This window comes from Odontesthes bonariensis, chromosome 7 (genome assembly GCF_027942865.1).
Source record: "Odontesthes bonariensis isolate fOdoBon6 chromosome 7, fOdoBon6.hap1, whole genome shotgun sequence".
NCBI lineage: Eukaryota > Metazoa > Chordata > Actinopteri > Atheriniformes > Atherinopsidae > Odontesthes > Odontesthes bonariensis.
In genome coordinates, this window is record NC_134512.1 from 28480554 (window position 1) to 28505388 (window position 24835).

General features: G+C 38.7%; 5 protein-coding genes across 9 annotated transcripts; 2 read left to right on the plus strand and 3 right to left on the minus strand.

Annotated features, from left to right (window-relative positions):
- Positions 1-504: 504 nt before the first annotated feature.
- samm50 (SAMM50 sorting and assembly machinery component) lies at positions 505-7279 on the minus strand. The gene is made up of 15 exons (XM_075470442.1): positions 7095-7279; positions 6330-6440; positions 6097-6198; positions 5907-5994; positions 5247-5353; positions 4906-5036; positions 4431-4518; positions 3874-4002; positions 3550-3621; positions 3388-3474; positions 3055-3125; positions 2099-2166; positions 1879-2025; positions 1518-1659; positions 505-1098 (listed from the first exon to the last, which is right to left on the minus strand). Exons 1-15 carry the CDS (start codon positions 7113-7115, stop codon positions 1053-1055), a joined length of 1410 nt encoding a protein of 469 aa, XP_075326557.1. The 5' UTR covers positions 7116-7279; the 3' UTR covers positions 505-1052.
- Positions 7280-7474: 195 nt separating this feature from the next.
- efcab10 (EF-hand calcium binding domain 10) lies at positions 7475-9320 on the minus strand. The gene is made up of 4 exons (XM_075471062.1): positions 9162-9320; positions 8476-8640; positions 8270-8360; positions 7475-8178 (listed from the first exon to the last, which is right to left on the minus strand). Exons 1-4 carry the CDS (start codon positions 9307-9309, stop codon positions 8133-8135), a joined length of 450 nt encoding a protein of 149 aa, XP_075327177.1. The 5' UTR covers positions 9310-9320; the 3' UTR covers positions 7475-8132.
- A 179-nt stretch (positions 9321-9499) lies between these two features.
- On the minus strand, positions 9500-11668 carry uqcc6 (ubiquinol-cytochrome c reductase complex assembly factor 6). Its single transcript, XM_075471063.1, has 3 exons — positions 11564-11668; positions 10336-10489; positions 9500-10106 (listed from the first exon to the last, which is right to left on the minus strand). The coding sequence occupies exons 2-3, from the start codon at positions 10441-10443 to the stop codon at positions 9987-9989; spliced, it is 228 nt and encodes a 75-aa protein (XP_075327178.1). The 5' UTR covers positions 10444-10489; positions 11564-11668; the 3' UTR covers positions 9500-9986.
- A 571-nt stretch (positions 11669-12239) lies between these two features.
- Positions 12240-17262, plus strand: tdg.2 (thymine DNA glycosylase, tandem duplicate 2). 4 transcript variants are annotated; one of them, XM_075471064.1, is made up of 10 exons: positions 12240-12638; positions 13779-14104; positions 14315-14514; positions 14661-14730; positions 15298-15433; positions 15736-15818; positions 15940-16034; positions 16114-16285; positions 16426-16565; positions 16647-17262. In XM_075471064.1, the coding sequence occupies exons 1-9, from the start codon at positions 12583-12585 to the stop codon at positions 16518-16520; spliced, it is 1233 nt and encodes a 410-aa protein (XP_075327179.1). In that variant the 5' UTR covers positions 12240-12582; the 3' UTR covers positions 16521-16565; positions 16647-17262. The 4 variants fall into 4 exon arrangements, with proteins under 4 accessions (XP_075327179.1, XP_075327182.1, XP_075327180.1 ...); XM_075471067.1 differs by having other exon boundaries at positions 12240-12488; XM_075471065.1 differs by having other exon boundaries at positions 12240-12328.
- Positions 17263-17860: 598 nt separating this feature from the next.
- LOC142384303 (G/T mismatch-specific thymine DNA glycosylase-like) lies at positions 17861-23963 on the plus strand. Of its 2 annotated transcripts, XM_075470443.1 has the most exons (11): positions 17861-17977; positions 18613-18687; positions 19582-19748; positions 20001-20311; positions 20404-20473; positions 20931-21066; positions 21205-21287; positions 21375-21469; positions 22133-22304; positions 22583-22735; positions 23152-23963. In XM_075470443.1, exons 2-11 carry the CDS (start codon positions 18629-18631, stop codon positions 23277-23279), a joined length of 1374 nt encoding a protein of 457 aa, XP_075326558.1. In that variant the 5' UTR covers positions 17861-17977; positions 18613-18628; the 3' UTR covers positions 23280-23963. The 2 variants fall into 2 exon arrangements, with proteins under 2 accessions (XP_075326558.1, XP_075326559.1); XM_075470444.1 differs by lacking the exon at positions 18613-18687.
- Positions 23964-24835: the final 872 nt, after the last annotated feature.

Consider the following 24835-nt stretch of genomic DNA (forward strand, 5'->3'; position numbering starts at 1 on the left):
GGACAGTCACTGCTCACGTGACTCCAGCGTGCGCCTGAGTGGTGCGCAGTGAGAAAATGAATGCTGTTTATAGCGACGTGTTCACAGATGCATGTGCTTAAAAATGCTTAAATTACTATAGCCTACTATACTAATTTGTATTCCATCATATTTTTCCCAGCTCCCTACATGTTCATATAACATTTAAAAGAACAGTAACTCTTTAATTTCTTATTTTAAATATTTAGTTTATTGTCATTTTTGTTTTGTTTTGGTGTACTAAAAAAGAAGTCGATATGTGCACCAAAACCAACTCAAATTTAACTCTGCACAATCTCAACATTATGTGAAAAATATATGTTAATCATGAATGACAATGACAAAATTCAATGACTAAGCCAGCAAATTACTTTTGTAATGCTCAAAATAACACCAGGTGTAAAAAAATTAAATAAAATAAAAACCCAGAGAGGTTGTCTTGCAAGAATTCACAACTCTATGAAAGACTGCAAATTGAGCAACTAGTTCAACATTGTATGAAGTTTTAATTTATCTTCAGTACCTAATATTCAGAGATAGAAAACAGAGAAATTTCTTGACTTGTTCGACAAGCCCAACAACCAACAATAACTGTCTGAGATCTTAGGGCCCTGACATGGAATGGTAATAGAAATACTCCTGAAGTGGAAATTACTTCATGGGCTCTGGAATGCATCCACAAATACAAGTTAAAATTCTATCATACAAAAAAATCATAAATAATATACATAAACACAATTACATTTCCTTATCTAAGATGGACAAGGAAAAAGTTATTGAACAACTTTTAAAGCATCAGTCTTTACATTCAGAGCATTGTTCTTCATATTTGGAATGTTCCTGATTTTTTTGAATGCATACCAGTGTTAAATAAGCCCCCATCTGGTGGCAGACTCAATGCCTTCACCTTCACAGCAAATGATAAGAAAGAAGCATCACAATCGTAAGCTGGCTGCTTTTATTGAATTCACATGTTCCAACAACAACTCTGTACAATTTCCTCTTCCAATAAAATGGGCAACAGAAATGGGATTTCACAAGAATCGGATTCCTGCTCCAAACTGGACCCCATCACATATCCTGCAAGGGAAGTAGACAATATTTCTGAAATCAAATTCAAAGCAAGTCAAGAATCAGCTAATAGCTCAAATTATTTGACACTCCTATCCCTTAACTTTCAACGAATATGCGTGTCAAAGAGTTTTAATGGAAGTCTATATAAGGAACAGTCTAAGAGTACATAAGTTATATTATCGTTTGCATCTAGATGATTATAAATACAAAGTGTATATCAAATGTCACGTTTAACAGCAATGATTAAGAAACACACAGACACTGGTTATTTATCACAGCTGGAACTGCTAAGATACATTTATAATGATTTAATTTCATGGGGAGCATTCATCTTCAACTGTAACTTTATTATTGCTTAAAGATAAATCTAATGTGTGGAATTCACAATCTGCTTAACCAACTCTGGGTAACCCAACCATCAATACCTGTCTCCACTCTGGACTCCCATGGGAATGCAGTAATTTAGCTCCAGTCTGGCAATGTTCCCCAAACGCAGCACAATGCCCAGTCCATATGACCAACGGATGCATTCTGCCAGTTTCTTCAAATGTGCATGAGGACCCTCACCTGGGGAAAAGCATGCATGTCACCACATCCAAACAGAAAACAAGGCCAAATGTCTGTGTGCATGATTTGAGATTTGCTTTGTCCAATAAACATACATCTTCCAAACGTGAACTACTACTAGGCTACATTCTTTTTATTAGATTTAACTGTCAAGACACGATACGCAAAACATGAACCTATAACCTATGATTAGTGCTCTTTATGTTCTCAACTTCTCACCGTAGTTGAGGTTACAAAGGTTTCCGGCATTAAGGAAGAAGTGGGTTCTGAAGAGGTCACCGAAGCCTCCCCTGCCTGGTCTGAAGGGCAGAGGTGTGTAGAGGTGGAGCCCTCCAGCCCAGTAGGCCTCTCCTCCAAGGAAGTCACCTGCCATGCAAGTAATGTCAATATCAAAACCTTTCAATAAATCGCCAAACTTCAATATAATGTCATGTCTCACCATCACTCTGCGGGCCCATACTGTACATACTGAATCCCCTGATACTGGTGGGGCCACCCAGATAGAACCTACAAGTTCAACAAAGATACCAAACAATACAGTTCAGAGCCTTGTATTCATTTAGTGCTGTTTTTTTCCTGTCTTGTTTTATGGCTACAATCAACTGGTTTTCAAATTGTACGGTGCACTTAAAAACACAATTAAATGGAAATAATTTGATGCACATGAATTCTGTATAATATCAATTAGAACTGAGGGAACATTTGATAGTTTTGTATAGTGCAATTCCTTTTTGCACGCTGGGTGGCATTCTTCTTTAATAGGACAGTATACAGGGAAATCTGAAGCATGGTGTGCTGCATGTCTGGGGACATGTGTAGTTTGACAATGCATGATGTCTGCAGATACATACCACTGGCTCTATATTAGTTGAGCTACATAATAGCGTAAATTATGACGTTATCTGGGTGCAAGACCAACTACCAGTAAGAAACAAAATCAGAAAAGACAGGAGAAATGCTCAAAATGCTGATTGAATTTGCCAACAAACATGTTTATGATATAAATATATTTATACTTGGTGACTTTCACTCGCTAATGACACTACCATCCATGTTCACAATAAGTGAATGCCTCATAATTCATGTCAAAGCAAAAAGATGAAACCAGAAACTGTTTGTCAGTGCCCAGATAACACCATTTTATTCATTTATAAATCTACTTGAGTATGTAGAAACTGCAAATACTAAATTTAAAATACAAAACAGCTGGCAAATTTGCTAAAAATAAATAAATAGACAACTTTGGGGGGAAAAGCAGACTAAAGTGGTGCTGATTTTGTCCGAAAACCTCTCAAGTGTCAGACTTGGAAAACCCCTGGTGTACTTATCTCATTAAAATCTAAGGTGCCCTCTACATTAGTAAAGTTTATAATCTGGTGCCGTGCATTTCTGTACCTGTCTGCTATGCATGTTGGCTTTTCACCGAGAGGTAGAAGCAAGCCGCCCCACATTGAGGCAGAAAGGATCTGTACGAAAAAGATAAAGGTTTTAATGTTGACTCGTGTACAGAATGATAACAAACTTTCCAAATAAAAAAACATTACTTTTTTTAACATTAAAAAGCAATAAGAGTAGTTGGTTGCATTCCTATTCATACATAACCGAACATTTCTATATTGTCTAATTGATAATCATGCTCTGGCCCAATATACTTTTTTCAAACAATGAAAGTGCCTTTTAATGACATTGGTAAAAAAAAGGTTGAAAAGCAAAAAAAGAAAATCTCACCGAGTCCCAGAAGAGTGTTTTGTTGAGTTGCATCTCAAAATCCTCCTTCAGGAAACTAGCATCACCCCCGGTGTAGCCAGCAAGTTCCTACACAAACACAAGTGTCAGTGTTTCCGGGTATCATATCAAAAATCTCAGTTTTCTTTTTTTTTGTGAACATACCTGATGAATCTTCAATAAACCACCTTTCCTGGGAAGGATGGAAGAGTTTCTGGTGTCGATGACCATGGCATGCTGAAAGACAAAATGACACCCTAAATATTGGTAAATGTTTGTGGGTGTCTTTTCGAAGATTTAGTGTTTTACCAATTTTCAACTCAATAAAAATGCACCATTTGCTATCTCTCTACAAGATATCAGAATTTGCTGTGTGAAAACTGAATACCAGCTTTGTCATTTGAATTCCCTGACAGAGGGCACCATTAAACTACATGGCAATTTCAGAACTCAAAGTAATAAATCTTGTGTAAAATAGAGGACAAATACCGAGAGGGAGGACTTCAGCGAATGGCCGCTCTCCTCACGGACGGCAAAAGAGGCCGTGTTGGCCAGACAGCCCAACTCTCTCCATACTCCTTCCCACTTCAGGGTTTGGCTGGTCTTCCACACAGGGAACTGTGGTTGATAAGTTTCATCAAGACATAACGCTGTTACAGATCTCATGCAGTAAATATGTATATGACATACAAAGAGTGATGAGAAATGATCTCCTCACAATACAGGAAGACCAATGGTTCTGTCAAAGTCTTTGAAGGGTTTCTTTTAGTAACGATATTCACAACAATGCCAGATTAGTAAATATTGGCACATGACAGAAAGTCTAATACAAAGTCCAAACTCGTTGTTTCTGAGGAATTCTCGCTCGGAGTTGGACTTCATGTCACACAACAGAACCCTTTAAAGCATCTGGTTAGGATTCTTTTCTAACCCCCCCCCTCTTCATGTCAAAACACAAAGAGGATAATGAAGGAACACATATTCTAAACAGACATTAATTCAAATGCACAAAAAGTAGAAACGAAGGCACTTAAAAAAGCATTTACACTCAGCTCTGCAGAGATGCCTCGATCCGTCTCTCGCAGTGAGCTCCATGGAAACTGACCTGTTACTTTGTACGCATTGATGGAGACACTGAAAGCGAAAAGAAGAGGAAAGACAGGCTACTGCTAGGATTCTTTTGTAATTTCAAGATACACTCTTGATAGTTTCTGCATAGATTGATCAATCAAACATTTAAGTCCTTAAGGGTACAATCTAAGGTATTAAAAGTGCCCTACTTCACCCACCAGGCTAGGCATAAGGCAAAAGAGGAAGCCTTGTGATGACTTCATATAAATGGGGATTTCTTGCTTGCACTCAAATTTCTACCATTTTTCTACATTGTTGCTAAACAAGATCAGAACCATTGTAGATAGCAGTAGCAGCATTAGTCTATCACCTGTATACATATAAACACCGTGTATGGATTTCATTAGACCTAAAAAACAAATCTATTTAATGATGCTGTTATGATCTTACTTTCGTTCAAAGTTTCCTGGTTGGGGTTTAAAGAGGGACAATCCGTATGATGTCTCTTTGGTTCCATAAGAGAACTGGAATGTCAGTTTTTCTGCCCGACCAAAAACATTAGGTAACTTTAAGCCGAGTACCTGTTATGAAAGAGAATCAGAACTGATCTGGCAATCCTAAATATTACATTTTCATTTAGAGGTAACCAAACTAGTGCAACATATGAAAAGTATGTATGAAAAACACAGGAAAAATTTGTTGTGGGTCCTAAAAAGAAAAAAAACTGAAAGGAAAGGTCCGGAAAAGGAGAACAGTGTGTTTAAGCAGGGAGCCTTCACAGCAGCACTCACCATGCTTCCTTCATTATTTCCAACCATAGTGTTGTAGCTGCCCGTCAAACGTCTCAGCTCAGTGACCTCAAAGGTCACGTCAAGCCCATTAGGAAGAGCATCTTCACCTAAAGAAAAAAAACAGAAAACAAACCAAGAGAATGTGAATACAGCAAATGAATAACCTGCACATTCTAAAGAAGTTCATTGCCTGGTCATTAGGCAATTAGGTCAGCGATCTACTTGAATATATTGAATGACCAGTTGTTTATTTATCTTTTCATCAAAAGATTATTTTTTCCTGCTTCATTTTATGTGAAGCACTTTGAATTGTTTTGTACATGAAATGTGCTATACAAATAAACTTGATTTGATTTGATGATATGGGCATATTCCAAAATGACAATGCCAGGATTCATCAGCTTCAAATTGTGAACAAGTCATTCAGGAAGACTGAAACATGACTTATACTAAGACTGGCCACCACTGGATCTTAATCCCATTGAGACTATTTGGGATGTACTGAAAAAGACGTTACAGAGGTCCGACATTGCCATCATTAATAAAGAAACTTATGACATTGCATAAGCTTATTGGAACAATTTCACAGTGAACGCATCCTGTAATCACACCTAAAGGTGTTCCAACAAAATTCCTAGATGGCGCAGAGACTGACCGTACCTCGTGAGGTGTCAATAACGACTTCAACTTTTCTGAAGATACCAAGACGCAGCAGCTTCTGTCGGGCTTCATGGGACTTCCGCATTACCTGTAAAAATAAAATAATCAATTTCTTGTTGCCAGTCAAAGCCTTTCACAAGCAAACACTGAAAAAGCATTAACTGGCGCGGTCAAATTAATTTACGCTCACTTCTATCAAGTTCTTTGCCCTGAACACTTCTGCAATTTCATAAGTCAGCAGGTCTTCCTTGGTCCTTCCTAGTCCGTCTATGTGCACTCGTTGAACTACAACCTGAAAAACAAGAGGAAAACACAGCACTAGAAACAGCATGGACACTCAAATAAAAAAAGTGTTTATTTTATAGAAGAAAAGACAAACACAACAACATTCAGCTAATATGTCTGAAACAACATAAATATTACATTTTTGTTTTCAAGAATTTCTTGCTTCGACTCCTGTTCAATCCCAGGAGCTTCAATGTCATCTGCTTGAACTCCCAATTCTGGCCCCTGCATGGGCAGAGGGTCCAGGCTCTGCAATACAAAATAGGAAAAGGGCATTTAAAAATCCCAAATGCCACACAGAGTGTTTTACAAAGCAAAGAGAAAGGGACGTTGAATGTAATTACAGAAGTTTTAACAGGACTAAAGTAGGGGAATATCTGATTGACCAAATGAACAAAAACAGAGAATAACACACAGAGAAGTTTCTGATTCTGATTAAATGGACTTCATTTCAGTTTTAAATGCAATATAAAAAATTATTTATTCTTTATATACAATAGCACTTATTTGTCCAGTTGTATGACCTCGAGAGCCTGTGTACAGCTTGGTACAAGATAATGGCACAACAGACTGGACCACAATAAACTATTCAATGCGGTAAACACAATATATAGTGTGATGACTGCAGCTACGCTACAGTAGGGGTGAGGCACCAAAACATTAGCTTCCATCAACTACTATTTGACTAGAGTCTAAACATTGCGCCTTTACGTCAGATTTTACAGAAATATTAGCTGGAACTCTTTGTTGTTAGAGAGCTAAATGCCTGAGCCCAGTTGTATCTCGTTGAAAGCAGTGCTGGGCCTTTCCTTACAGTACAGCAGGCGCCCTGTCAGACATCTCACGCTGAGCACTCAGAGAGGTCAAAGTCATAGCTAACACGGTCACGGGACTTTTTCTTACCCTTGCATGGACGGTGCCCATGCTGAGCTCCGCACTGTGGTGTCCAAGAAAGTATCGGGCTAACTTTGCGTAGAAACAGGACAAACTAATTTTATCTACAAGTCACCGGAGAGTGGCGAGGAACCTCCGTATATTATGTCTATGCTCCGTATAAGGAGGCGGCCATGTCACTTCCTGACCACGCCCTCTGCTGGTGCGCATTCAACACGCTGCACAAAGAGAAAGTCAGAGGCATTTTTATTCAATAGTTAGATGTTTTCCACCGTTTATACCTATACTGTAATGGTTATGTTGCAGAATTTCTATTATCCTAAACAATAAGAATAATTCTACACCTCAACATAGATGTTCATATAGAGATTATGTTTATCACAAGATCTGCATTAGTTTTTTTGGCATACTTTTTCTTGACATAAGAAATTTAGTTATGTAATGCAAGACTTTATCACAAAATTGCAGGTGTCGTCCATTTATTCAAAAAAAAAAGTTACATATATGTTCATGGATAAAAAAAAACAAATCATGGAAATAGGCTTGACAGGGGACAGCATTGGGATTATAACTGTCTCATATTTCTATTTCTTTTGTAAAAAAAAATTACCATGGTCCTGGCACTGGAATTTAGCCTTCTAGATTTCCGTAGGCAGTACTATCATTGCTGGGCTTTTTTATAACCAGGGTAAAGACGTGTGTTGACCATAGAATATAACTCCCAGGAAGCTATAACTGTTTAAACCAGTAACAGAACAGCTTTTCAATGACAACTTGACCAGGATGAAAAGTAAAACACATTTACATTTTTTGTTTTATTTCAGTATTAGAGTAAAAAATCCAAAATCCTCTAACAGAACTGCAACGGTGAGAAAGGATGCAGCAGCGACTTCTGTTTTGTCTTTGTAAAAAGCCTGATGCCAGAATCTAAATCAATTTTATCAGTTCAATGGCTACAATTCTACTCATTTTACAATCTAAATTTACAGAGCAGAGATTAGTGACATAACAGAACGGCTTTAAAAGAGTGGAAGAAAACATCAAGGTTCAAAGTTGTGTATATGTAGCCGAACATCTCTGAAGCCCTTGCATCCTGTAAACAGGAAAATGAGATCAACATTACATTCACAATATGCTGAAAAAAAGCTACGGCATGCAGGTTAAATTTTACAAGCTGCTCTTACGCTTCTGTTTTGAACGTCTCGTGCGATATTCTGTCTTCATTTACACCTTCAGGACATTCATTGATATCTTTTATGCCCAGTGTGGTCAGAGCTGTGGAGATAAAAGGTATTTAGAAAAAAATAGATATTTTTTGGCACAATAGCCAATTTAAATATTATTTGTTTCACAAACAGACTGAACAGTACTAAAAGTGACCAGCACTCACCCTGCTTGTACTGTGCAAAACTAATGTTTTTTTGATTGGCGGGGTCTAGTATCCCGAAGACTGCATCCAGGTCAGAGTTGTTGAATACATTTGGGCCTTTCACACCACTTTGTTGGGAAACTTTCAGCTGCCCCAGCTTTTCGATCAGAAACTCTCTGGGATTTTCTGAATGACACAACCAGTATATACATTAGAAAGTAGATAGGTTATATATCTTTTTACACTAGGGAACGAACAGCTCTGTACTTAATAAGAGGTGACATTTCTTTATACATATTTACAACTTTTTTTGAAAACAGTCAAGGGTAAAGACTATTATTTACCCAATTCATTATTTAGCTTATTAAAGCAAATTGTGCAATATGCAACTGACAGATGATGCGGTACAGCTGCTTAAAACAAATGGACTTTAATGAAGTTCACAATGTTCCCTTTTTAACTGTAACGCACAGCAAACTACAAAAATGATAAGTTCATTCAACACCTCCTTAGCATCTATCACCAGGAGTTTAATGTAATCCTAACTCTGCTCAGAACCACTTAAATGATGTAGTTACAGAACAGCTAACCACCAACCTCCATCATTTTAAAGCGAGCATGTTAGCTCGCTCGCTCGCTATAACAAAACATTTTTCAATTCCACAACAGTAGAATATTTTATCTGTAGAAACGAAACGAGCTCCAACCAGGTCTGTAGAAGAAAAGCATGCTGGTCAGGTTGTCCATTAGCTCGATAATTTTGTGTTTTTTGAGATAGTCTGCCGCATCTTTCTCTCTCTGAGTCGCCATATTATTCCACTTCTGTTTAAACTCGTTGCTATGATACCGAGCCATGCTCGCGCAATCCGTTGTTTACACTGCGCGGCACGGCATCAGTCGACACCCCCCCCCCCCCCCCTCCTCTGTCAGTGACATTGCAGTGATACAATACAAAGAAAATGTTCACATAATAACGGCTCTAATTTGTGCATATTTTGCATTTTGATTAAAATAAATAATTTTTAAGATGGATGGCTTAGTGTGAAACTTTATATAATCAGCCAACTAATAATCATTTGAAAAACACAGACATTTACCTCCAATTACTGCCAAAATTCTAGTTTAATATCTTTTATTCAAAATATATTTCACCATCTTTGTGAAAACCACCCACTCCTTCGTGATTTAAATAAGTTTACATGTGTTCATGAAGCTTTCTGTTGTGTTTTATTATTCCTTTTACTCCTCCAGAATATACAGACACATTCAAAAAGGATGGCGATGGATAAACAAGGATCATAAAAAGGACAACTGAATAAGGGCTCGCCCTTATTGGTGCTCTTCGGATTGCCATGACCTGGATGACTGAGAATCTACATGGTCACAACCCTTGCTTATTCCATTTGAAGAAATTATCAAATATTTTTTTGCAGATGTCCCAAAAATGACTGTTCAGGTACTGTCCAGGTACATTGCAGCATATAGCTTTATCACTGCACTGACTGTCCATGCAGAGGAAATATAATTCCACATCAGTCCACATTTTGTCCCTTTTTCAGTTGCTCTATGGTGGCAGCAGCCTCTTCTCTAACTTTGTAGCCCCGTAGTTCTGTCCGAAGTTCACCAGGCTTTGGAGGGACTTCTGGTATAGTCTGAAATATGGAAAAACAGCAACCACTGATTCACAAATGATGAAACATTAACAATGTTTGTTTGATATTTTTCAACTCATAATTGGTCAAGTATTGATTTAAAAAACTAAACAGTTTGAGCCACTTGAGGGGATGCTTTTTTTTTTTCTTCCGTTGCATTCAAACATTTTGCAGACAAAAGAAAAAAACAGAGACCATTTACAGTGAAAATAGATTTTGGTTTCCTCACCAGATCGGGCAGGTAGTACTGGTGGACGACCTGTGCTCCTGCAAACATGGACAGCATACAAGCTCCCACCATCCTAAGGTACCGAGACCACGACACACCAGCTGGCATCTTTACAAACTGATGAGATCTGATTCAGCCTGGAGGAGAGATGAAACTGACAAAAAGAAGAAAGAAAGAATGAAATATAAATGTATTTTATTTATACAGCCCTTTACAGACAATCCTTACGCTGTACCAAAGTGCTTTACAACAGGTAACAAATAAAGAGAAGAATAAGTAAAACACATAAAAACAAGAAAAGAACAGTGAAAGCAATAAAATACAACAAAATCAAATAAGATAAAAGTGTCATCATACTACTGGGTAATGAAATAAAATGAATGACGATGACAGGGAATACAGTGCACTAAGCAGCACTGAAGGAGAGCTATCGCAGGTCTTTCCTGCTGATGCTGTCAGACTGTTTAACTACCAGTACTGACCCCCAGTAGACCACACACACACTTAAGGACTCAATCACTCAAATACTGTGAAATAAAAATAATAATGTGCAATAATTAATGTGCAATAACCATTATTCCACTGTGCAATTTACTATCCCATGTACAACTGCTGCTATTGTTGATATTATCTGCTATTGTGTGTTTCTGTTGTTTTTTTTCTCTTAAGCTAAAAATATTTCTTGCTGCTGTAACAATGTGAATTTCCCCATTGTGGGACAATAAAAGGAATCTTAATCTAAATCTAAATCTAATCTAAAGAAATAACCAAATCTAATCATTGCTATCATGATAATAGAATCCATTTGCATGTCAAATTAGCAACAAGTCTCATGTTATCATAAACCTTTACTTGATTAACTGCTTATAGCCACACTGTGGTCAGTGTGAACTATATGAATGTGTTTTATGAATACATTTGACTTACTTACTAACATACAATTGAGCCATAACTGCCATTAACCACAATGAAAACTGGGATCTGTTATGGTCATGGGTTACCAAGCTGGGGTTTCTAATTATGTAAAGTTTTCAGTCAATTTTCACACAATGTATGTCTGACATATTTGTACTCATATGTGCATGTGCTGCAACATGCTGCTGTTTACTTATACATTGAGAGGAAGACTACCATCAGCGATTAGTCCTGATGTAATAGCCACAAGTGCAGAGATAATTAACAAAGAACCACACATAAACTGACCTGAAGTGAAGCCTGTAAATCTTACCTCATCTAGTTCATCAACAAATAGGTTAATAGTCACTACGTTAAGCTTTTTTTACTATCTCAAACCACAGCGTCTGTCATTGGGATACACAGGCAGGTCACACTGTTTAGCTAACAAAAACATGATTTTATCATATAAAGAGTTCTCACTCCGCATCTATCTATGCATGTGACATAAGGTGTGTTTGCCTTTTTTTCTTTTTTTCTAAGGCTGCATATGAGTGTGATAATTTACCTTTCATATAAATTTATAAGTATGAACTAACCTCAGATCACTGGGATGAAAAGACTCAGATTAGGGGTGTCCACTGTTTACGGAATTTGATCAGGTTCTATTTTTTACTGTAGGGTGATTGGTGTTAAAAAAATATACTATCTTTGACCATGGCCTTCTTCTCCGTCACGAATTCATATTGGTGCATTCATGAATTATGTATATTTCGCCGTCTAGCGGTAGGCTGTTTGAATTCATGCAGTAAACGTAAAATGCCCTAGAATTCCTTGTGTGTTCTCCCATGTTTGAATTACTAAATAATATACACTAGACTAGTCTTTACAAGTCGTGTGTATGTCGATGTTGCTCAATAGAGTTGGGCATTAAAGAAAACAAATTAGACTTTGAGCCATGTAATACAGCTCATCACCACAAGGGGGCGGAAGGCGTTCAGTAAGCTTGTTTTAAACGCGATGTTGAGCGTTTAAATGGTCTTTGTTTTGGGAGTCCCCCGTTTCCTTAATTTAAACCTTAAGAAAAAATGTACGACAGGTATGTTACTATATTCAAATGCATTTCTGTTTCGTTAATGTAGACGTCTCTTGCAGATTAAAGACGGCTGTGGAATTTGGTAATGTTGTTAGCTCACTATTAGCTCAATCTTCCTGCAGTGGCGTCCATTCGTCTTTGTGCCCAGCAATGCAATACAGTCGTAAGTGGAATACTGTTAAACTTTCCGGCTTTTAATAAGGACCCTTTTGACAGTAGAATGGATGTTAATGTATTGAAATAAGTCGACAGTTAAGATGGAGGAAAACCAGTTTACATCATTGACGGTTCCCTCGGATTATTTTCAGCAGTGGTGAGTTTGAGTCGGAGCTGGTAGGATTGGGGTGGGGAGGGGGGCACCTCGACGTCTTCTTCATTTTCATGCATGATGGAGAAAAACAGCTATCATCAGATGAACGACATCATACAATCTGTACATTTTTACATTTATGCTCTTAGCTGTTTACAGTGTAATTATGATGGATTATAGTTTGTTAGGATATGATCATGCTGGACTTTCTCTACAACCAAATTAGTTGAGTTGCAATTTTATTATGCAGCTGTAAATGTTCGAATTGGCCAACACTTATAGTCTCTTTGGTCAATTCTATAGGGCATCATAGTAACAATCATATAATAAATGTTGTGTAGCACTTGCATTCACAACCTTGAAAAGTGTTTTGCAAAAACACAAAATGCTGCACAGCTGGTAAAAGTGCAAGGCCAGAGGACACATGCATATAAAAGAAGATGCTGTAAAAAGATTATTGATTGTCAGTGCTATATTAATTGTAAATAAGTAGTTGAAGAAACACTAAAACACATCAAACATTTGCAACGGCTTTCAAGTTTTAAGAAAGGATCTGAAAGTCTTGCCGGGCAGAGAGAGGCAGCGTGTGAGCAGAAAGTTACAAAATGTTGGGCCGGTTAACAGTCAAAGCAACATTTCCCCATTTGTCACCTATTGCAGAGTGTTTGCTATGAACTATAAAAATATATACACACCATGCAAAAACTTTTACTCAGACCGTTTTTTTAAAGCTTAGAGTGGATATAGTAAGATAAAGTTCTTATGTTTGAGAAGTAGTTGACACAAAATCATTGTGCTTGCACAGTCACGTTGTGTAATTTCATTCAAAAAGCATGATGGAACATCTGTAGATGGATAGATACACGCTCAAAACAAGGGAAGATAATTTGGCACTGCAACATACATGAAATGCATAAAAGGATTAAATATAGTGCACAGCATACAGAGCGGTGTACATCACGTGCATGTATGTTTGTAAGCACTTTGTCTTGTGTAACTGTGTGCAAGTTTTCCTCACACCCACTTCCTCACATACCCCATTGAACAGAAGACGTAATTTGGCTTTTCCCGCCGTCTCCAGATCCAATATGTTCTGTTTTTACTCACCTTCTCTGTCCCCCCCCCCCTCCTCCTCTTTTGTAGGTACCAGTCTAGTCAGCAGCACCCTCAGGTGCAGCATGTGATGCCGTATCACAACATGGGTCATTACAGCGATGGTGCCATGGAGGAAGAGCCCGTCATGACCGAGCTGTCCGTCCACCGGGACCCAGCGCTTTACCAGGAAGCTTTTTACCACAGCTACCCCCCGGCCCCGCACCCCTACCAGGAGCAGGCGTGCCAGCAGAGTTTCAGGGAGCATCCGCACCAGCAGCATCCTACGGTCATGCACCCCCTTCAGCGTCAGCATACGACACAGCAGCAGGAGTCAAGTGTTCAGCACCAGCCTAAGCCTACTGGCACGCCACAAGGTAAAGGAGGAGGTTATTGAATCGAGTCATTCTCTTCCTTTGTGAAATCCACCCCATATCTACTTCTTATTGTTATGTACGTTTAGTTTAGGCATCATGAAATGCCAATCCTAATGTCTTATTGTGCGATGGACTTCTTGTGTTTTTATGTAGAGTTTTTTTTTTTTGATTCAGTGTCTTACCTCAGCCACTTTCTCCTCGCTATCCTAGTTGTGACGCCAGTGAAGAAGAAGAGAGGACGACCTCCTAAACAGCCGGCAGAGGATGGTGAGACGCAGGAGGAGGAAGATGAAATTGAGGCAGCCAAAAAAGCCAAGAGGGCTCTCAATCGTTTCAACGGCATGTCGGTGGCTGAAGTTATGGCCAAAACCCTGCCCGACATCATCACCTACAATCTCGACATTTTGATAGTGAGTTAGGTGCTGGGAATGGATGAATAAATTCTCTCTCTTTCTGTTATTTAAAACATGTGGATTTGTGGGTTTCCCATTGTCCAAGTTATGGTTTAGGTTTTTAGGTGTGTTGCTATGGTAACACCTTTCACGTTTCTCATCAGATTGGAATCAACCCAGGACTATTGTCAGCCTTCAAAGGACATCATTATCCGAATCCAGGCAACCATTTCTGTATGTTGACACAAAAATTGTGGTTTTGGTTTGAAATGTTCAATCGGCACAGAAATCGTGACAAGCAGACATGCTCAGCACATGACACAGTTGTGCAGTGTTAAAACTGTCGAGGCTTCAAACTGTGAGCTGTTAACATTTTTCAGAGTCATCACCCCTTTGTTTGAGTTTCACCTGTCACGTTTGAAAATGAGAGGTTTTCTACTTTTAGTTCCTCAACAGTTTTTGACATCTTTGTATGACCTTTCTTCTTTGTGATGTTCAGCAGTGAAACAGCCTCGTAATGAAATGTGTTTTGCTTCTTAAGATTAAGAGATTAAGATCAGATTTATTGTCATGCATACACACGAAATTTGTCCTCCGCTTTTAACCCATCCAGGTTGGCACCTGTTGACACACTCATGCACATGCACAGGGTCACACACTCGTAGAGACAGATGCCATACACTGGAGCGGTGGGCAGCCATTCACAGCGCCCAGGGAGCACGGGGGTACGGGGCCTTGCTCAAGGGCACCTTATCAGCTTGATGGGTTTTAGGTGGATTTAACGCTCAACTTTCTGTGCAGGGAAATGTCTGTTTCTGTCCGGTTTCACTGACCAACAACTCAACTACACACACGACCAGAGTCTGCCCGAGAAATACAGCATCGGCTTCACCAACATGGTAGAGAGGACCACACCTGGTAGCAAAGATCTCTCCAGGTAAGGGGGGTGGGGGGGGGCAAAAAAACACAATAGTGCAAACCGTTTCTAAGTATGTCATTTCAGTTAAAGCTAGATGGGCGCTGGCAAAGAGACTAAAGATAACACAAACGATAGAGATCGCATACGGAAAGAACTGCTAAATCATTTCAGGGCGAAAAATGTATTGGTAACAGTAGACTGTGCCCAAATTCTAGGGTCATCAGTACGGAATGCTGTGTGTGGAGAAAAAAATATTTCCGTACGTAAAAATAGTTGTCTGCAGTCAGTTATCTTGGTTTATTTTTTTTCTTCCCAACCAGTAAGGAGATTCGTGAAGGAGGCCGACAGCTACTTGACAAGCTGCAGAAATACAAGCCATTAATAGCAGCTTTTAATGGCAAAGGTAGGATTATTTCAGCACTGAAATGATCTAATTTAGTCTATTTGTGTTTGAGGTATGAAGACATTTTTCGAAGTAACACTGGTTAAGTTTAGAAATAAAACTCTTGATTTTTTTTTTTTAGGTATTTATGAAATCTTTTGCAAAGAAACCTTCGGCGTGAAGGCCAAGAATCTCGAGTTTGGCCTACAGCCCTACAAGATCCCAGAAACTGAAACAGTATGTGGAAACAGTGACTTGAGATATACTCTCAAAATTCTTTAAGAAGGCTTACAAAAACATATCTCACGTGTCTTAGGTGTGCTACTTAATGCCATCATCAAGCCCCCGCTGTGCCCAGTTTCCGCGTGCACAAGATAAAGTTCATTTCTACATCAAGCTGAAGGAACTGCGAGACCAGATGAAAGGCTCGGCACCCGGCCACGAGGTGGTAGAGACGGAGTACTCTTTTGACCTGCAGCTAGCTAAGGGTAAATGGCACAGCTCCCCACAGTTACATGGAACAGCTGGAAAACAAACCTGCTTGTTGGGGATTGGCATAAGCGGGCATATATTTGTCGTTTTTGCACATTTAATTTTTTTTATTACCGGCGATGTCTTTGTTCTGCAGAGGACGCAAAGAGGATTGCAATCAAAGAAGAGCAAGTGGATCCAGAGTATGAAAGCTGTGGTGGTCTGCGCGTTGAAGTGAAGCAAAGCAGCTAAGATGGAGGAGAGGAGAAAAGCAGGCATGTCTGCTGTAGCACTCAGGTAGTGTAATTTGGTGTGATTACTGACTCGTAAATGACTTATGAAAGCAGTATAATCCATCTGTGTTGTGGTTATTTGCAGAAATGAGCACTGTAGGCCAGCCGGCAGACAACATGACAAAGGACCACCACAGCTGGGGTTGTTTGCTCAACAGATAACCAAATATCAGCTGAACTTGTAGCAAGGCACATGAGTGAGGATATGAAACGACACCACGAGAGAAGAGGGGTCGTGCTGTTCGTGAGGCAGTGCAATGGGATGCACAAGAGATAAAGAGCCCACACTGTTATATTAAACACTCAGTCATGCACATGTGTTTTATGTTAATTTTTATTATTTATTGCATTTTGTATATTTGATTCCAGCTACTTATTTTCTACTTTGATAAACTGGTATTTTATCATTTATCTGTTATGTAAAAAATGTAATTGGGCTCATTTGTAATTTCTCATTTGTAAGTACAGCTTTATTAAATCTCTAAAGCTGCCATGTTTATTGTCTGGTTGTTTGAGTCATTTACAGGAAGCTCTGTTATACAGTCTAATCTATAATGTGAGAAAATGCAGAAATGAGCATCTACATGGAATTTTTAATGCATACTCTTGAGTAGAAGGTCATTTACAAAGTTCTGTAGAGGAAGCAGGAAGATTTGTCCCACAGTTTTGTGATAAAATAAAATATCAATGGCTTGAAAGAAGGTTTGAGATAAAAATAGATTTGTTTTTAGGGCATTGCGTATCCCTGCTTTTCTTTATTATGTCTCATCGGGTTTTACTGACAGACTTTATTAATCATGAGACAATTAAAATGTAACGTTACATCTTTTAAGCTGAATTAGTGAAACTAAACCCACATTATTATCATTATGCGGTAAAAATCCCAATGAAACTATGATATTTTTGATTTAGAGGAGGCTTTGTAGTAGGTCTTTATAAATACATGTTTTACTCGTGTGTTGCATTAGTTAAATTAAACGCTGAAAACTATTTCACCCAACTGCAAACTTAGCCCTTTAAACACGACAATCAGCCAATTGTAAAGAACCTCGCGGTGTTTAAAAGTCGAGCAGCTCATACCAAAGCTAACAGAGGTGGACTCGTGTTTTATTTGTTTACGAAGTTGGCGTAAGGTTTACATTAGAAACATGACTTGCACACATGTTTGATCGTAAAACTTATGTTTTAAATATTCGGTCGTCAAGACCTGTCTGTCAAATCAATTTTATTGAAAATAGGGAAGGTGATTTTTCTAGTTGCCCCTATTTTTTAAACTTGGGATCTTCCCGTGTCAAAGTTGACAGTGTCTTTGTTGCCTCTGTAGCGCTGTAGATTTTGTGAATTGAGGTGTGGGATAGATGGAAAAATATCAGTTATTGTAACATAAGAGACCAATTCAAACCTTACCCACAACAGGTATGTCTAAGTTTATATATCATTGTTAATTATTTACACTTTATTTTGCGAAAAACGCAGTGGACGCGAAACCATTCATCCATGCTAAGTTAGCCGGCTAGCTAGCTGATGGCTAACATTAGCTGTACTTGTGGCACTGTAACTTGGTAGCTTTTAACAGTGCAGTTAATTCTATCGCCCTGAATATGAAAAATCTGTATTTGAACTTGCAAAGGCCCAAACTGGTACCGTTAATTGCTAACATTGTATTGCAATCCCGTTTTAAGGTAGTTGAGTGAAACCGGTTTCAGGCGGGTTAGCTTGTCAATTAGCAAAGTCTTTTATAAAAGAAGAAGAATTTTAGCAGGTGTATTGCTGAAACTAGTGTTTACAATACCAACTAATATTAAAGTTCTATCTTAATGGATCAGTAACTAATAATTTAACTTAGTTTTATTCTGTCATTACCATTTAAATGTCCCTTTGTTGTTGTTGTTTATGTTCAGTTTTATGTTTACTTGCACCTCCTCATTCTGATTACAAGGCGTTAGCACATGCATTCAGTTTCATACTATGCCATAGTCTTGTATGCTAAACCACATGTACAACCCCAGGCTGTGTTTCCTTCAACATACATGTTAATTTATCTGATAAAGTCAAACCACCCAAAAGATGGAAGAAAAGCTGAATGGATCACTGCCTGTTGTCTCCCCGGAGTATCTTCATCAGTGGTGAGTCTTTCTCCTCACCACAGTGTGGCCAGAGCGTGGTCAGATTTTGTAAAGAGACCTCTAAATGGCAAAGTGTGATGAAATTAAATGAAAGCATGTGCATCTATTTGCCCCTTCTGTCTTTGTTTTCCCCTCATCATTTTCATATTTGGGATGTGAACCATCGCGACGATTCTCGCAGCTCTACATTTTGTTCTGTTTTTGTCCTTCTGTATAATATTCTCTATCAATACTGGTGGAAACAAAGGAATGCACCTGGTGTTTTACCTTGGAAGAAGCTTTGATTCACTAACCATATGCTGATGGCCAACTTAAAGTCCTGATTTGTCATTCAGCCTAAAAATGAGTTGCAAGTAACTCTGCCACTTCTAGAATTATATTCATATTCTCCTCTGTTATTTGTGGATGTATGCAGATTCTTAATACTTCTCCCTGCAGTAGCTTCACCTAATGTTGCCCAATGCAGCAGACTACAGCTTTATTTAACATATAATGTTTTGTTTTTGCAGTGATGATTTGAAGTTTCTGTAAATTTGAAGAAGTCCCATTTGAGGAGTGTTTCATTATGTTACAAATTACCAAAAGACCAACATTGTCCATATGATGGTTGCCTTTATTTACAAATCTCCCCTAAAACTAACATGCTTTAAATTAGACAACTGAGACTAATGATTATACTCTTATAGTGTGAGTTAATCATTTGAAAATGTATATGATCAAATTATGCATCACTTCTCAACTGAACGCTGTAAATTATTAAAAAACACACATGCAAAAAAAGTTCAGAGATAGATGGCAAACAGGTTTAACTCAGCTCACCATCCACAGCATATCCCACTCTATTTTGGATTGATGTGTTAATACTTTATTATTATTTTTATTATTCCACTACAGGGTGCGGTCCGCCCAGCAGTTTCAAGCTCTCCAAGCACAATACTCAAACTTCAACCCTAACCATCAGTTTCACTACCCAGAGAGTACGACTGGAGAGGCAGCCATGGAGCACATGGCCATCCCAGAACCTGTGACAGATCAGCTGGAGCCTGCTAACCTGGCAAAACGTACCGTGACGCCTTTTGAAAAAGCATCTTCACAGTATAAATAGCTGAGTTAGGACTATCAACTCAAATATAATTGGCATTCTGAAACTGTTTTAAGTGGTACTTTGTTTTGCATGATGTATTGATACGCGAGGCAGACAGAAATTGAATCCAATAGAGCGCTAATAAGGCATCATAATATATAAAAGTAACTCTCCACAGTTAAGGCTCTAAAGTTCCTCTTCATGACTTGGCTTTTTCTTGTTCTTGTAGCCCCAGCAAAAAAGAGAGGAAGACCGGCACAACCCAAGGAACCGCGTGCACCCAAACCACCAAAAGTACCCAAGGCACCAAAGGCACCAAAGCCACCCAAGCCACCCAAAGACCCAAATGCACCCAAAGCAAAGCCAGGCCCGAAGCCTAAGAAGGCTGCTGAGGCTCAGGCCGACGGAAAACAGGAGAAGATTGATGAGAGTTTTAAGAAGGTGAAGAGGAAAGTGGACCGATTCAAAGGGATGTCAGAGGAGGAAGTCATGAAAAAGACTCTGCCAGACCTGCTGGATTACAACCTGGACTATGTCATTGTGAGATTCACTTTTTTAGCTGGTTAACGGTGAACTCTATTAGGAAATAATTAGATTTTGTGAGCTTAACAAATATCTTGTTTGTTTCTCAGATTGGTATCAATCCGGGACTGATGGCAGCTTTCATCGGGCGGTGGTTTCCAGGTCCTGGAAATCATTTTTGTAAGTTACGATTCGGGAATGATTTTAACTAATCTAACAGTAAAATGATGGTTCTTGTGTTGCAAAAATGTTCAAAGGATATAAGAATGCTCACAGTTTCCAGTTTATAAGGGTTATGCCTAAAAGTAAGTGGTTTTCGTTCATCTGTATGATCATTTTGGAGGATTTAGTAGCAGCAGTACTGTTCAACTGAAACATAAAACAACAGAAATTAACCAGTAAAAGATTTTAGACAGTCATACAAAAGTATGGCACGTATGCGATCCTGTGCTGTCTTTGCAAAACCCTGTTGAGTTTTAGACCTCTATACTGTGGACTGTCAAGTGAAATTAAAGCACATTTATCAGAATTGAATCAAGAGTTGATGAGATTTTTTTCCAACTTTATTCATTTGAAAGAAAGGCACTTGTTTTTGTTATCTGCTGGGTTGACTAACAAGAAAACTCTTTGATTCCAGGGAAATGCCTGTTTCTGTCAGGATTTACCGATGAACAACTCAACCACATGCACGACACAGACCTGCCTGTCAAGTACAAAATCGGCTTCACCAACATGGTTGCCAGAGCAACACCAGGGAGCAAAGACCTCTCAACGTAGGCCTCTAAACTTTGGGCAAAATGAAATGCATCAATGTTGTTAAGCTAAACAAAAAAAACCAAACATAATAGCTGTCTGAATTTTGCCTAAATGCTGTATTGTAGCTCTTTTTTTGTTTGTTTTCTTCTCACCAGTAAAGAATTACGTGAAGGAGGCAAAATTCTCGTGGAGAAGTTGAAAAAATACAAACCACTTATTGCTGTGTTTAACGGAAAATGTAAGCTTTCACCTACTACAAAGAAACAATTCCAACAAAACACCCTGATTCACTAAATTAATGCAGTATTTTTATTTTTTTTCACAGGTATCTATGAAATGTTCTGCAGAGAGCTATTTGGCAAAAAACCCCAAAAACTTGACTTTGGTTTGCAGCCACACAAGATCCCCGACTGTGATGTGGTAAGAGCCCGAACCCGTCCCTTATTAATGGAATGAACACGCTCCTAAACTGGAGTGACAGTAACAGGCTGAAATTACAGATCAGTGTAGCAATAATAACCATCTCGGCATTTCTGCTGGCTTCAACCTTTTTGTGTAATAAGGCTTTTATGCCACCAGGACTGAAAAACAGTCAGTTGAGTGACCCCCAAGCTGAATGTGCAAATCTCTGCTTTTTATTCAAGCAATTGACGAGTTCACTTCTTGATGGGGAAAGTTGGTATGAATTTGAAAATTGAGGAGTGGACCCAAATGTTTGTTATGCAGCGAGAAGGAAATTGCGGCCAGGTTTAGAAAATTAAAACAACCAAAACCACAGATTTGTTTTTAATGAGCCCAGCCTCAACTTTACACAAAAGCTCTTAATTACATAAGTGGCAAACACTTAATAACGTGCCACTAACATTGGATAAACCTCGATCCTGATCCCCACAAGTTATTCTGTTCATTGGTGAACTGCAGTTTCAAGAAATACACACCCAGCCATCATGTCACTGACTGTCTCTGTTTTAGTTACCCGTGATGTGTCTCTCTGAATGTAAAAAAAAAAAAAAAAAAACACCATACGGACATCGTATGGACATGTTAACAAGAAGGGACTTAGCAGTCATTCTGCCTATACAGGCCCTGTATCTGATGCCTTCATCCAGCGCTCGATGTGCCCAGTTCCCTCGAGCCCAGGACAAAGTCCACTTCTACATCAAGCTGAGAGAGCTCAAAGATCAGCTAAAGGGCATCGCAAAAAGCACTGAGGTCCAGGAGGTTGAGTACTCATTTGACCTCAAGCTGGCTAAGGGTAAGCTTGACCATGGCTGATTAAGTGTGTTTAAGTAGCAGAAGATTTCATTTTTAAAGTGTGATGTAACAGAAAGTGTTTACCTTCTTAAATAAGTGCTCTCCCCACTGTTAGGATAATAAAACAGTTTTCGATACTCTTACAGCCACGGAGGATTGTTGCATCATTTACTTTAAAAAAAACATGAATGATATTAAATACCTTCAGTTTGTTGTGTGCAGATCCAAGAACTATTCCATTTGGTATGTAGTTTATTTCCTACGTTGTTACACCAACAGAGGATGCCAAGAGGACGGCAATAAAGGAGGAGCAGTATGATCCCGGTTATGAAGATGCCTATGGTGGAGCATATGTGGAGAGAGGACCTGAAGAAGGCCAGGCTGAGAGCCAGACCAACGGTCTCTGTACATTCTCTTCAGCTGAAAACGCAGGTAACCTTAAACAGACAGATGAGCCTGAGGCCATGCCAGACTCACAGTCACATCCTTCTTTTTTCATGTTAGATGGCTGTTTAATGCATCGTGAACTCAGGAAAATAGAGCTGAAAAACACTCGGATATCTCATAGATGTAACATGCTACATGGAGCATTATTCATTTGACTGGTAAAATGAGACAACAGTGACATTTCCTATAAACCTAGGACTAACACTAACTATTACTTTCACTTTCCTGATAGTTTTGGTCATAAAATTTCCACGAATGGTGGCAAATTTGGTTCCAAAGTTGGAACAAAGATTCTTAGCAAGAAGTTGAATCTGTACCTGGACTTCCTACACATCCATCATTGGTATAACAGAACAATATCAATAGTTCAGTGACTCCACTCGTGTGTTCTCCATCTTCAGAGGGAGCGCAGGAGACGCCCGTGTCCCTAACATCAGAAGGCCAGCTCCCAGACGGACAGTGGATGACTCAGTCCTTTGCTGATGAGATTCCAGACATAAGTGGAGGACCAAAAGATGCCAGCATATGAGGAAAAAGTGTCTGCGTGCCGCAGAGACGGCAGCCATCTCAGTCTTTTACCTCATTTTGTCATGTTTTAGATTTTTCCTTTATAGTAGTGTCTGAGTGGAGTATGACCACGTTTAGAACTTGTTAGAAAATTTGCAGAACATTCTCTCTGCACATTTTATTTTGCCTGTGGTCTTTTAAACATGTATGATTGTCTCCGCGGCAGTCTTTGAATATGTGAAATCAGGGACACTGATGACTGACTGTCTTTGGAGAAGGTCATGTATTTAAACATTTGTTTCTGTCCTTGTACTGTACTGCACTGTGCTGCAGTAAGTGTCAATATTCATGTCTACTGTTTGGACAGTAGATTAAACTGGTTATTTTATGTTGACGGATCAGTGTGAGCCTGTATGATCCTCTGTTTGCACTGAGGATTTAACTAGCATTACTGTTTTTACATTCATGGTGCTATGAACTGATGAGATGCAAAATGATCGCTCGAGAAAAGCAGACTCATGGGTGTCTGACATCCCACATGGGGAAACTTCTGGCCTTTCAATGTAATGTTACACAACTCAAAATGCTTTTCCTTTTAATTTTTGTCTTTTTTGTTGTTTTTTTCTTTTAGGAATTTATAAAAATGTCACTCACAAGGACTTTTATGAAACACTTGTCTAATAAAATGTCCTGATTATGCTTTTTATACATTTTTGGTTGCTCTTCATTTGCATACACAATTAGTAGATATGGCAACTTTGTGTCTTCATGAAGTTTACCGTTTTATTTCCTTTTTGGAGATGGACTAAAACTTGGAAAAAAAATTCCATAGTGGAGCCTTGTTGCCGGTGAAGAATTCAGGATGGAAGTCTACATGGTCCCCATGACTCGGTGAAATTCAGACAATGTATTGGAGGTTGAGATGCTATGAATATAAAACGCAGTGACTTGCAAATAATTTAAACTCTATATTTAAGGAGAAGTAGAATAAAGACGATGCGTCAGATTAGAATTTTTTTTATTTTGAATATTTGTTAATTAAGTTGTTTTTTTTTTAGTTGGGACTGGGATATAGTCGTATACTCTTTTGCCACCGTGTTGCATTCTTTTAACAACACTGATCATTTGTGAACTCAGCAGACTAAATGTTGGAGTTACCAAAGTCAAATGTTTTCCCTATTTTTCGACACAGGAATTAAGCTGCTTAGCAGTTTTTAGGCATCCTCTGTCATACTTTCCAGTCCCGAACATGGTGTTAAACTTCTCCCACAGAATCAGCCTCCCATGGATGTTCCACCAGGTGTCCGGAAGGTTTTTTTTCCTTTAATATTATACAAATATTCCAAAGTAGTGTTTTCCTCATCCCACCTTTTTAAAACCTGATTCTGCCATCTGTATTTTAATAATTGATGCTGTCTTTTCACTATTAAGAATGACAGGAAAATTTCAAAATTATTTCCAAAACAATATATTCTGTTTTTATTAACATTTTAAAGAACATCCCAACTTTAATAGGTATGGGGTTGTGGAAAAGGTCTTAAGGTAATCTCCGCTGTTGAGGTCAACGGCTGGATGTTT